The sequence below is a fragment of the Triticum dicoccoides genome, chromosome 7B (assembly GCF_002162155.2).
Source record: "Triticum dicoccoides isolate Atlit2015 ecotype Zavitan chromosome 7B, WEW_v2.0, whole genome shotgun sequence".
NCBI lineage: Eukaryota > Viridiplantae > Streptophyta > Magnoliopsida > Poales > Poaceae > Triticum > Triticum dicoccoides.
In genome coordinates, this window is record NC_041393.1 from 357711885 (window position 1) to 357725346 (window position 13462).

At 42.3% G+C, this 13462-nt stretch overlaps 1 protein-coding gene across 1 annotated transcript; it reads left to right on the forward strand.

The window, feature by feature from the left end:
* Window positions 1-4752: 4752 nt before the first annotated feature.
* On the forward strand, window positions 4753-10313 carry LOC119340487 (GTP-binding protein ERG-like). Its single transcript, XM_037612407.1, has 9 exons — window positions 4753-5372; window positions 7013-7102; window positions 7627-7772; window positions 7880-8038; window positions 8120-8186; window positions 9011-9118; window positions 9202-9341; window positions 9546-9664; window positions 9917-10313. The coding sequence occupies exons 1-8, from the start codon at window positions 4860-4862 to the stop codon at window positions 9643-9645; spliced, it is 1323 nt and encodes a 440-aa protein (XP_037468304.1). The 5' UTR covers window positions 4753-4859; the 3' UTR covers window positions 9646-9664; window positions 9917-10313.
* The last annotated feature ends 3149 nt before the right edge of the window (window positions 10314-13462 follow it).

The following is a 13462-nucleotide window of genomic DNA, read 5'->3' on the forward strand; positions in this document are numbered from 1 at the left end:
ATAGGTAGCAGTTTTAAAAAATGTTCACGTACTTCAAATAATATGTTTTAACCTTTAAATGTTTATATGATTAAACGATATACAAAAAATGTGTGTGTAGTATAAAAAAGTTTTGTACCATTAAAAACAATGTATATAACATTTTAAAGAAATATTCACGTTTTTTTGAGAAATTCCATGACATTTTGAGAAAACAATTGTTTAAATGTAAGAACATGTTTGCATAGTTTAAAAAAAAGTGTTTACTGCCATTAAAAAAGTGTTTAAGACACGGTCAAGAGGGGGGCAGTTAATGTGTAGGAGGGGCGAAAAGGAGGCGCCGTCGTCCCCTGCGTTCGCCGCCGGCCAGGCCGCATGCTCCCTCCCTCTCCAGTCGCCGCTCCAGCGATGGAAGAGTGAGGGAGCCCCAGATATATGGTTCTGCGTGTAGATATTAGGGTAGGTGTTCTTGGCTGTGCTGCGGAGGTGGTGCTCGCGGTGTTGTGGCAGAATAGGTTCGTTGGAGCTCTTTCCCCATTACGGGGATGTCGCGTGCGGCGAAGTCGTCGAGCTTCTGATGTCGTGGACTCCTGGATTCATCGATCCAGTGAGTATAGGTATCCAATGTGCGGTTTTCACGGCGGAGGCGATGGCCAGCTGGTGGATTTAGGGTCCATCGATCCCATCTTCGCCATGGTTTGGCTGTTCGTGGCCTTTCTTTGGGGGTGCTGGGGGAGGCTCGGTAAGGTGCAGGTGGCTCGCGTTAGCTGTCTCCGTTTCCTGGGTGTTCTAAGGATTCCAGAGTTGTGTTGTCATCGGCGTGGTCAAGCGATAGCCGGCCTATCTCTCCTTCTGTTATGTTGTTCCTTCAGGACCGAGGTTGAAGACTTCTCGCCCGCATTTATTTTGGCTGTAGATATCCAAGGTCCCGCCGACTCTGAAGGGAGAGGCGACAGTGGTGGCAGCGGCACGCCGGCAACCCGCGGTGGTTGGAGGGGTAGGTTGGTTCCCCAGAGACTGGTGTGAAATTTCCTTGTAAGTTGGGGGTGCTTTGTACCACAGTTTAATTTCAATATAACTTTGTGGTCCTTTCCGCAAAAAAAGTGTTTAAGAAAAATATTATAGCCTATTTGAAAAATGTTTAACGTGTATCATATTTTTTTTCACTCGTATACACTCATAATGTACATTTTGTATTGAAAGAAAGTAGACGTGTATTAAAAAGAAGAAACAGAGAAAGAACTAAAAAGACCAAAACCATTGGAAATCAAAGGAAATGGTGAAGAAACACCAAAAACCCAAAAAAAGTGAAAAACCAAAGAAAAATGAAACGAAAAAAACTAGAAGAAATCAAAGAAAAACCGGTTGAAACCAAAGAAAAACTAACATCTACCGAGCATAATGCAGGTGCTTCCTATTTAGCACTCCAGGCAAACGTTATAGACCATTTCACAAACGGGCGCCTGAAGCTGCTGCGAGCTGTGCCGGCCCACGTATATCTTTTTTTTTCTGTTTTAATGTTAAAAAAATGCACCCATGGGAGTTTGACCTCGTGCTCAGTCCAACACAGTTACCAGTGGGCCATCGAACGACTAGTGCTTCATCACTTGCCTTTTTACTTTTATTTATATCTTTGATCGTGGGAATCCTTTGGTTTTGGGAAGCTTCCCATGCCCCTTTTTTCCCGGTTCGCTGGTCGATTTCGAGGCGGTTTTATTCGGGTTTTCTTATTTCTTTTTTTAAATTTGTGTCCCTTTATTTAATGATGAAGTGTTTTCAAAATTTTGAACTTTTTTCAAGTGTGATGAATTGTTTTCAAATTCGATGAACCTTTCAAATTTGATGAATTTTTTTTCAATTTCGATGAGCTTTCTTTCAAAAATCGACAAACTGTTTTGCAAATTCGATGAATTTTTTTCAAACCCAATGGACTATTTTCAAAATCATGAACTTTTTTATAAATTCGATGAGCTTATCCAAAATCGATGAAAATTTTCTCACAGCGGCAAACATTTTTCACTTTTGAAGAACCTTTTAATATTTTTGAACTGTTTAAGATTCATGATTTATATATTTTTGTGAATTTACTTTTAGATAATTAATACCGGATATATAATACTCTCTCCATCCCAAAATAAATTTCGCAATATACCGGATAATTAATACCCAGTACGATGGCCCTGCTAGCACCAACAAAAACCAGTGATCATAATATATGAGGGGTTTTTCTATTTGCCGCTCTCTGCGGCAATTTGCCGGACCGACGCACAGGGGAGATCAAACGAGCATTCGGGTGGGCGGACTCATTTAACATTTCAGTGATTCCGGTTTTGGGAACTTTCTAGGTGGTTCCCACCCAATTTTTTCCGGTTTTAGGAACATTCTAGGAGGTTCCTGAACAGGTTTTTCCTTTTTCCATTTTTTCCTTTTCCTGTTTCTTTTTTCTTTTTTCTGTTTCTTGTTCTTTCTTTTTCATATTTCTATGTTTGTTTTCCAGCTTATTTCCTTTTTTTCAAAAACTGTTTGTGCTGCTGATAAATTTTTCAAAACTTCACAAAATGTTCTCATTTACAATTTTTGCTCGTAAATTTGGAATACATTCATGCTTTTCAAAAAATGTTTGGAAGTTCAAAAAATGATTCTTTTATTTTTTGTTCTGAAAATTAAAATGTTCTTAATTTTTCATAAATTGTTCCAAAGTTGATTTTTTTGCTCTTATAATTTAGTTCCGGGGTTTAAAACATTGTACGCAAAATGTTTCTCTCTTTAGAATTTTGTTCATAAATTCAAAAAATGTCCGCAATTTTTAAAAAGAGTTCTGAAATTTGAGAAAATATTTGCCTTTATCAAAGTTTGTTTGGAGTTTCAAAAATTATTCATAAGTACAGAAATGTTACTGGTTTTTCAAATTTTGTTCAAAAATAAGAAAAATGCTCATCAAATTCAAAAAGTGCACCTTTTCCTAAGTTTTTCACAGTTTCGAAATTGTACACATGTGCAAAAATTGTTCGCTTTTCAAATTGTTGTTCAGAGTTTCAATAAAATTTCATTTTTTCCAAAAATATTGCCGTTTTGAAAAAAGGTTAACATTTTCGAATTTGTTCAAAATTCTCCCCAAGATTGAAAAATATTTGACTTTTCCATAATTTGTTCGTGTTTTCAAATAATTTTCCATCATGTAAGATTTGTTCACAATTTTAAAATGTTTTTTAATAAATATTCAAATTCCTAAATAAAGACGCATTCAAAATTCCAAATCATATTTAGATATGTCGCCGTTCACAATTCTTATAAGCCATGCTGCAATTTTTTTAGACAACAAAATTATGTATTCCACTTGTTGTATACCACTGCTTACTACCAGGAGGTGCCTAGTTCGAATCATTGTGAGTCTATCTCTTTTATCTTTCTTAGGAATTTCATGCGAGTCCAACTACTTAAATGTTTGGGCTGCTTATTGTTCATAAACAGTTGTCACATCCAGTCGCTTGGTTCATGAAACAAGGAGTCATGCGGCGTGAGTTCGAACCCAACCCATCGCATCATTTTTGCTCACCGGATTGGCAACCTGGGCCGACCCGTTAGTTTGGCGCCTGTGCGAAGGACTGCAAGTCTGCCGCAGAATGCAGCAGATTGGAGGTCTCGTATAGGAGCTCCCCAAAATGAAGGGAGCTCCTAGTTGGCGCTGTAAGCGCTGATTCCCGATACCATCGCACACTGCAACGCCCTCTTGGGCCGGCCCGCCAAGGAGCAGTCGAACTCGCGATCTTGATTGCTTACCCGAGCTCAGGTAACCACTAGAGCCATTATGGACTTGCAGCTAATAATTGCGTCAGCAATATATGAACAAGTGTGGCCTCACTATTTATTGCACAAAAAACGTCTATTGTGTCACTGAGATTTTTGAATTATTTAAAAAATCATGAATTTGAAAAAGTTCGTCTATTTTGAAAGAACCTCATCATTTTTGAAGAAAAGTTCACAAATTGAAAAAAAGTTCATTGAATTTAAAAATAGTTCATCTCTTTTGAAAAAAGGTTCATTGGTTTTGAAAAATAGTTCATCAATTTGAACAAAGTTCATCGTTTCTGACAGAAGGTTCACCGAATTTGAAAAAAATTCACCGTGTTTGAAAAAAAGTTCACCAATTTGAAAAAAGGGATCATTAGAATTGAAAAATGTTTATAAATTTTGGAAAAACTGTTCACAAAAACTTGGAAAGAGTTCATTGATTTTGAAACAAAAAATCAAATTTTGAAAAAAGTTCATGGATTGTCGGAAATGTGCCCAAATTTGAAAAACAATCATCATTTTTTTAAAAAACATCAAATTTAAGAAAAAGTTCATGTGTTTTGAAAGGTTGCATCGAACCAGGAAGCAAAAAAATAAAAAACAGAAAACAAAAAGGGAAAAAAGGAAAAAGGAGAAAGAAGAAGAAAGAAGGAATAAAAGAAGTAAACACTTAATAGATACCAGATCCGCTATGTGGGGCGGTAGTTACTCCTCGTACATCGAAGAGATAGTTCGCTGGTTCGATTACCAGGCGGCGCCTTTTATTTTTGCGAATCTAAGACAGAAGAAAGCACTATATGGGCCGGCCCAGAGCGGGGGCGCTTTCAGGCGCGAGCGAGCGTACGCGTTAAAATGAGCCGGCCTAGAAACGACGCACAAGGAAAACGCTTGAGGTGAGACATAAATACGTTTTGGCCTAAACATCCCGTTCGGCCATCCGCTTCCCACAAATAATTCCGCCGAGGCCTAGTTACTTCACTACCGCACGTGCGTAGACCCAGAAGCCCGCTACACACCACGAGGCTCCATTTCTCTCCTCCGCTCCCTTAAACCCTCCGCCGGCAGCCGCCGCCGCCCCTTCTGCCGCCATGCGCCGCATCGTCCGAGCTCTCCGGCCGCTCCAAAAGCTAACCTCTCATACCACCCAGTTTCCTCTCCCCGTCCACCGCCTCCTCTCCACCTCTTCCTCATCCTCCTCCTCCGCCGTTGCCGCCTCCTCAGACTCCGACTCCGCCGCCCACGACGCTGATTTTAACAGCGCTGACTTCTCCCTCCCACCCACGGACCCATCCCCAGCCTCCGCCGCAGCCGTCCGCAACCCCCTCTCCGCGCTTTGTAAGGTCCGATTCGACCCCTCCCTCCGCGCACGCGCCGACGAGGCGCTCTTCGGGGAGAAGAATGCAGGGATGGGAGTGGAGGACGCGGTGGAGGAAGAGCGGTCGCGGGAGGTGGCGCTCGCGCTGCTTGAGGCCGCCCTGGAGCCGCCCGACGAGGACGAGGAGGGGGGCCCCGAGGAGGTCAGGAAGGAGGACCAGATGTCGCTCTCCGTCGGGATCGTCGGTGCGCCCAACGCCGGCAAGTCGTCGTTCACCAACACTGCTGTACGTTTTCTTTCTGCCACTTTTTTATGTATTTTGTTCATGAATATTGTCAATATTAGATCTTGTGACATGGGGTCAGGGCCGGTCCTGAGATTTTGGGGCCCCGGGGCAAAACTAAACCTTGAGGGCCCCTAATATAAACGTCATAATAATGATAGTCGATAACTCGATATACATGTACATGTGAAAATATTAGCAATAATTATTGTGATTTGTGTCACTGCATATATGATGACCTATGGAGGAAATAGACAAAGAAGTGTTGTATATCTATGACAAGACATCTTTAGCAATACAAAGCCATATTTATTTCACCTGAATATGAAACCATGTTTTGTGTCAGGCCGTAAATAATGTATTTGAGGTACTAAAAGGCCGTAAATAGTTCTAAATATTTGTCTTTTTAGAGATTTCAAATGGACTACACGTACGGATGTATATAGACATATTTTAGAGTGTAGATTCACTCATCTTGCTCTGTATGTAGTCACTTGTTGAAATCTCTAGAAAGACAAATATTTAGGAACGGAGGGAGTAGTGTACTTCTTGAACTAAATAATGTTAATATCGTTATTCTAAATAGCAGTGTCGAGAAATTAAGATAGATGAGACAATTCATATGACTGGTATGCAAAATATTACTCCATATCCATATCTTTACAAATCTAATCAAACAGTGCTAAAGTTACGCTTATCTAGTTGCATGAATGGAAAAAAAAAATCAAGAGTTAATTACCACGTCTATGCGGTCATTGAACAGTTCATTTGAAAACTACTCGATCAGCATCTAAAACATCTCCGTTGCTAATCTCTTTGAGATCGGCGCTACAAACATCATTATTAAGCTGCAAAAATATAACAGTTAATAATACATACCGTGGAAGACTTCGATCGGCCGGAAAAGCCCATATCTACAGACGACGTTCCGGTGCGCTGCCGGGGCCAGGCGCCAAGTCTTACTGCTTGCAATCAGGGCCTCCTCCTCAAGCAAGCATCTGGACCGAGGTGAAAAGGCGGCGGGCGCTAGGTTTGATGTGCGTGATGCTGGCTCCTGATTGGTTTTTTTCTAATCTGGATCCTGATTGATAGGTTATTCTCGTCAGATTTTTTTTAGGGGAGTAGCTATTATCACTTGTACTAGGCCCAATGACCTATTTTTTAAGTGCAGCCGTACAGGCCCAACTAGCTTGAGCCTACTCGCGATTGAGGGGCACGGGGTAGTGCATGGTAGGAACATGTCCAATCGCGTGGTACTAAGGGGAGAGATAATTTCGAAACTCATGCATAGAAGCAAACTGATAGCTTGTATAAGACCAATAAAAGCTATGTACATGTCATTCTATGGTTTGAGATGCCATTTATTACTACGTACTAGAGTAACATGAGCCATTCAAGACAAATAAAGTGTATTATGTTTTATCGTGTCATCTATCAGTTGTTGTGGAAGTCCTAGGATGACATCTGATCTGTTCAGGAATGGAACAATTGTTAATGTTGGATTGTTCACTTAATGCTCGCAGTGCTGCTAATATAATGCCTTATGGTTTAATAAGTGGTATTCAGTTTCATTATTAGTGAGAGTGAAATTACCATATAACCATAGTGATGCCTTAAGTTTCCTTGTTCATATCTGCTAACAGGTTGGCTCAAAAGTGGCTGCAGTCTCCCGCAAGACAAATACAACAACTCATGAAATTTTGGGCGTGCTGACAAAAGGGAAAACTCAGATAGTATGTTTCTATCAAGTATCTGCTTTTGCTAGTAGGGTGTTGATCTACACTTTTCAATATTTGACTTTAGCATGGCTTCTTCAGGATCTTCTCTTTGGCAAATAATTGCAATTTGCAAATGATGTGTATTATGTATGATGTCATGGAAGGAATTCTTGTACTCCCTCCGATCCATATTACTTGTCGCTCAAACGGATTAGATCTAGCACTGAAATACATCTAGATACATCTGTTTGAGTGACGAGTAATATGGATCAGAGGTAGTATTTTATTTTAGCAAGTTATTTACTGCATTTAGAAATCTGGTTACACCTGTAGTGCAAGTACATATTTTGGCTCATCCAATCTATTTTATTCTATGGAAATTAAGAAATTTATATGTGTAATGTAAAGCATTAGTTGTTTTCCCATTATGATATATTAATATCAACTAATTATGACCTGCTGCTGAAAATGCTTGTCTGAACCATGTTAAAAAAAATCTCGAAGTTTGAGTTGTTTCCAGCTGATAAAATTCTCTGCAGTGCTTTTTTGATACCCCAGGTCTCATGTTAGGGCACCATGGGTTTCCTCATAGGGATGTCACCGTTCGTGTGGAGAGTGCCTGGAGCTCAGTTAACCTCTATGATTTACTAATAGTAATGTTTGATGTCAATAGGCATCTGAAAATGTAAAGTCTCACTATCTTTTCCTCTCAGGTTGACCACCCATTTTCAGTTACAGTTTATCTCAAGGTCATGATAAGCACACTGCTTAACCATTTGTAGATTTGTGCAGGCCTGATTCCCGAGTAATAAAGTTAATCAAACGATTGGGTGCCGAGGTAAACCCAAACCAGAAACGTATATTATGCATGAATAAGGTTGACCTAGTGGATGACAAAAAAGACTTGCTGAAGGTTGCAAAGGAATTTGAAGATCTTCCTGGATTTGAGCGGTACCCCTTGGTCTGCACTATGATTTACGTTGCGTTCTTTTTTTCATATGCCTGATTAAAATTGCCTGGAATGTTTCTTAGGTACTTCATGGTTTCTGGACTAAAAGGCAAAGGAGTGAAGGACCTTGTACAATACTTGATGGACCAGGTATTGATTTATTCCCAACATTCAGTTTACCCTGCTAAATTGTCAAATAGCTGTATTTTCTTTACTTGTAAACATGTTTAAAAAAAAAAAGGGCAACCTGGTGCATGTAGCTCCCGCTTGCGCAGGGTCCAGGGAAGGGTTCGACCACTTTGGGTCTATAGTACGCAGCCTTTCCCTACATTTCTGTAAGAGGCTGTTTCCAGGACTTGAACCCATGACCTCATGGTCACAAGGCAGCAGCTTTACCACTGCGCCAAGGCTCCCCTTCACTTGTAAACATGTTTGTAGTGAAAAATAAGAAGATTCTGAATTTCAAGGAAGTTGGATGCTGAATTTTGTGTGTATATTAATCGTTAGATGGGTACTGTGTTGTAGATTGAAATGTTCATCTTGTGTTATGTTTTATCATCCTATGAAGGCAGCTGCTTGAGTTAGGATGAATAACTTGGCTATAATTCTTTGTAGAATTTTATAGCAGATATAAAATTTAAGACTGCTTGCATTTCTTGTTCCACCCAATCCATCAAATTGACCAATATCAGTTGCTTAATGAAATGATCTACTTTATTTATATGTTTTGATTCTTTGTGAAGTTTCTGAAAAAAAAACACTTGTTTTTCTTTGTTGCTGTAAACTGAATCCAGGATCTTGTGAAACACTGTGTTTGGTTGCTAAGTAATACCATTAATGATTGTTTATGCTCTCCTTTTAGGTACTTGCCGATAGAAAAATGAAACATGTGATGAAATCAATTTTATCACGATCAATACCCAAATATATCCCCTCTATGTAGACAGTGAGAAACTTAACCTCTTCTATGTTAGGCAGTAAGAAGACCTTGGGACGAGGAACCGGCGACAATGACTGAAGAAGCAATGAAAACCATATCATTGGAGGTTGTGCGAGAGAAGATGCTGGATCATATTCACCAAGTAATTCTTATAAATGATTCTGCTGTGAAACTTGGCGCTCCTTTAATATGTGTGCATTATTTGCTAAATATGACTTTCTACAGGAAATCCCATATGTAATTGAGCATCGGCTGATGGATTGGAAGGAGCTAAAAGACGGTTCTCTTAGGGTGGAACAACACTTTATTGCACCAAAGCAAAGCCAACGGCAGATCCTTGTTGGAAAAAATGGCTCTAAGATCGGGTAATATTCTTGTATTCAAACGTGCTTCCATGTATCAATATGACAAGCTATTTCTTTGGTGAACCGCCTTCCCTTTTCGTGTCTCTAGTTAGATGCATTGCGAGAATTATGCCTATTCAGTTCACGCCTCCAAACAAATGTATTATGACAACTAATCGTATACGTGCTTGATCTTAATGTGTTGATTTGGGATAACTATTTCAGGAGAATCGGGATTGAAGCCAATGAAGAATTGCGGTCCATATTCAAGAGAGATGTCCATCTGATGCTCCAAGTTAGAGTTGCTAAGAAGAGGAGTTCTTGAATAGATCAGCAGATCATGAGTAAGTCTCCACATTTCATTTTCTGCTAGCCCTGTTTTGTAAGTCTGTTAGCAGATTTGGTAGAAATGGTAGAAAGATTCAAAAAGTGCGCAGTTAATATTCTCTCAAAACTTTGCTACCGAAGTAAATAGTTCTGCTATAACGTCTTATATTTAGTTACAGGGGTACAGTAGTAATTTTCTTGGTCTCCAGAATCGTGATGTTTTGATTCTTCATCCAATTGTCTGAAGTAATATATGTTACCTTGTGCAGTTGTAGCGGCTGTATGATAGCTGCTGGTATGAGGTCTGCTCTGCGGTGCGGGTTCAGAGATATTCGATTATGTGAGCCTGTGCTTGTGTTGGTCGTGTTCAATGATATTGTGACGGCTTCTCCACTTGAATCAAGGACCTGTATGCCTTAGCATTCAAATATGAGTAGCGATTTCCAGTTACAAGTTTGCTCGACAATATTGAGTAGGATGTAAGCACATATAAGGACCAGTTGCAAAGAGGCGGGCCTGGACATCTGAGTATGTTGTGATACATAGATATACGTACCTGCACTAGGTTATTGTGATTCTGTTTCAAATAAGTTGTACCTTGTGTAAAAGACACAGCTTGTAAGGCTTGTCTTTTCTTTGTTAAAATATATATAATCCCTCATAGTATAAGGCGTGCCTTTATCTACTATAAAAAGACTCGTTGGTAGATCTTTAGCTGTCCGTAACAACACTCCCCTGACGGCGCTCCTAGGGTTTAGACTCCTCCTGGACTCCACTAGAGTTCGCTTAGGTTTCCTTCTTCGTCTGCTTCCCGGGACCCAGTAACCTCTCGGGCTGATCAAGGGAGTAGCTAGCCTACTTTCCCGACCTTGGAGATCTGCAGTGTGGGTGGGTTGTGGAGTTTGCCGATCTAGGTTTGTGGAGCAGATGGCAAGCGAAGCGTTGGGTTTGAGCGTTCAGAGCAGAGCAGGATCTCTCGAGGCAGAAGGGGTGCTAAAGCTCCAAATAGATGATCTCCTCAAACGCCTAGAGCTTATAGCATCTCTAGCGGATCCCGCAAACCGGGACATCCGCTAAAATAACCGTCTGTTTGCGGGATCCATAATGCATCTCTGACCCGAGCAGATCCGCCAAATCGGGCCGTCCCATAATATTTATGGGGATCTCGCATCCGCGTGCCCATTTCCTCTATATGTGTGGGAATCCACCCGATTTCGCCTGATCCCCTTTCGGTTGGCGCGAAGCACTTGCTTCTGTTTCCCGCCTCCCACCCCGATGCCGCCGCCCATCCATCCTCCGACCTCACCGTCCGGCCTCGTGGCGCCTTAATTCAGCCGGATGGAGCCACCGCCGCCCCTCGGGTGCTCCATACCATGCACCGCCACCGCCGCCGGTCCGTCCGCTCTGGCCTCACACGGCTCCAACTCCTCCCGCCACCGCCGCCACCCTCAAGAGGAAGCGGCAAGGGAGCCATCTCGTTCAAAGCGGCGTAGCCGGCGCCCACCGAGTGTCGCCCCCGTTTTGGTTCCAAAATCTTATGGAGATCGTGCTCTAGAGGAAGACAGAGCTCAAAAATCTTATGACCGGTAGTGGTGTTGGGTTTGGAGGGGGCTTTTCTTTCGTCAATGGTGGTGGTGGCCTCGGCATGGGTGGCGGAGGTGGCTTCAGCATGGTTGGTGGTGGTGGCTTTGGCATGGGTGGTTTCAGCATGGGTGGTTTCGGCATGGGTTTTGGTGGTGGTGATGGTGGCTTCGGCAAGCCAAGTGAATGGTGGTGATGGCGGTCGTGCTCAATTTCCGGTCCAACTGAATGTTGGTGATGGTGGTGCTCATTCACCGGTTCAAGTTCATGCAGGTGGTGGTGCGAGCTCTCTGGTCAATGTGAATGATGGCGATGGAGGTGCTAGGGGCTTATGGAGGAGCTTGGTTAGGATGAGTGGCACAAAATTTCAAGCAAATGTTAGTCAAGATATCGATAAAGTTGAGAAGGTTCACAAAATTGCAAGTAAAGCAAATAGATCAAACCCAAGTATATCACTAGGAACACACACACGGAAGATAAGTGGGATCCGCACAACCAAGGAGTGAGCTCAAAATGTGTAACCACGGAGAATGCTCTTGTTGTACGGATGCTAGATGGACACTAGCTCGATTGCTTAAATGGGCTAGATACGCTTTGTGCACCAACCTATGAGAGAAACGTCTTCAATCCCAAGTATCCTATGTATGTAATGACCAAGATGATGTAGCTATGCAAAATGGCTCGATGCTATTGCTTACAAGCTCTTTGTTTCTCCTCTTTTGCTTAAAAGTTTTTTTACTACGCCACAATGCTTGATTTGCAAGCCAAAATATGAGACAAATATGTAAGATATGCACGGGAAACACTTATGGCACAATGATGATAGCAAGATTATTTGCACGCTAAATGTAGCTATGCGGAGTAAGCGTAACACTAAGGTGCATAAAGAGCGTGGCCCGACAATTCTCAACTCGCTAGTCTCGGTAGGTAAGTGACACAAAAGGCTCAGGTTATCAATGCAAAGGCAAGGAAATGTACTAAGTGTCGTCGAGGTTACCGTCCTTGCTTACGGTTGGTATGAAGATGAAGTGGTGTTGTCGATGCGGTCGATGCGATGATGAAGAGCGGTGTCATCGATGTCAAACCGTTCCTAAGTAGCCTAAGCACCTTAGGAAACGGAAACCACAACTCGAACTTGATCAAATGTGGAAGGTGGATGCCTTTTATGATGAAAATTTTGATGGAGGCAAATGGTGGTGGTAATGATATATGTGGATGGGGGATGTCAAGAGCTACAAAACGAGCTAAAGAACACAAAAAACAGACTTTGGGAGTGAAAGTTATGGCCGAAACTGAGTTGTTGTTGGCCTGATTCTGGGGGGTGCGGGCACCCGGTGTACGGGGTGCGGGTGCCCGGGGTGGTCAGGGATGGTGGGCGAAATTTGCCTGGGAGTGCGGGCACCCGGTGGTGGCCGATTTTGGGCGGAATTTTTGAGAAGAGGCCAAATTTGGTGGATTTCGTGGTGGGAAGGGTGGGGATGGTTGGGGAAAGGCTAGATCCACTTGCCAAACAACAAATTCATAGACCAAAACAACAAAATCTCACAAGAACCAACAAATTGCAAGAAATTTTTTTGGGGCTTTTTTGTGGGGATTGTCAAATTGGGACCAAAAGCAACGATAATTAGGCTAGCAAATGGGAGGGGGGGTAGAGACTCTAAGATGTGAATCAACCTTGCTCATGATACCAAGATGTTGTAGGATGAAACCCTAGGAGGGATCTTTTCACACTTGGGGGAGGGGGAGGGATGAACTCACAAGAACACAGGGGGAAAATCACTCAAACAAACCCAATCACCCACCCACTAGAGTAGCACACATGAGATCCACAAGCATACAAGAAAAATTCAAGGAAAATAACACTAGGGTAAAGTTCTTCCTACTCGCAAGAGAGGTGAGGTCTTGATGATAATCTTCTCCAAGAGGAGGCCTTGAAATCCACAAGGATTCTTCCCTAGAGGGGTCTTGATCTCCAAGAGGAGGGGAAGATGAGCAAAGCTCTCTCAATGTCTATCCAATACTTTGCTAACCCTAAAAACAAGCTAGGTGTAGAGTACTTATAGGCTAGGGACGAATTGGGGGGGAAATGGGGATACAAGGGTCTTTTTCCCATAGTGCACGCAGGCACAACCGGAGGCGTTCGGGCACCCGGGGTAAAGGGGTCTGGGCACCCGAAGGGGATGCGCCAAGAGATGGCCGGGCACCAGACCGAACAGGGGCCGACGTCAGGGGAG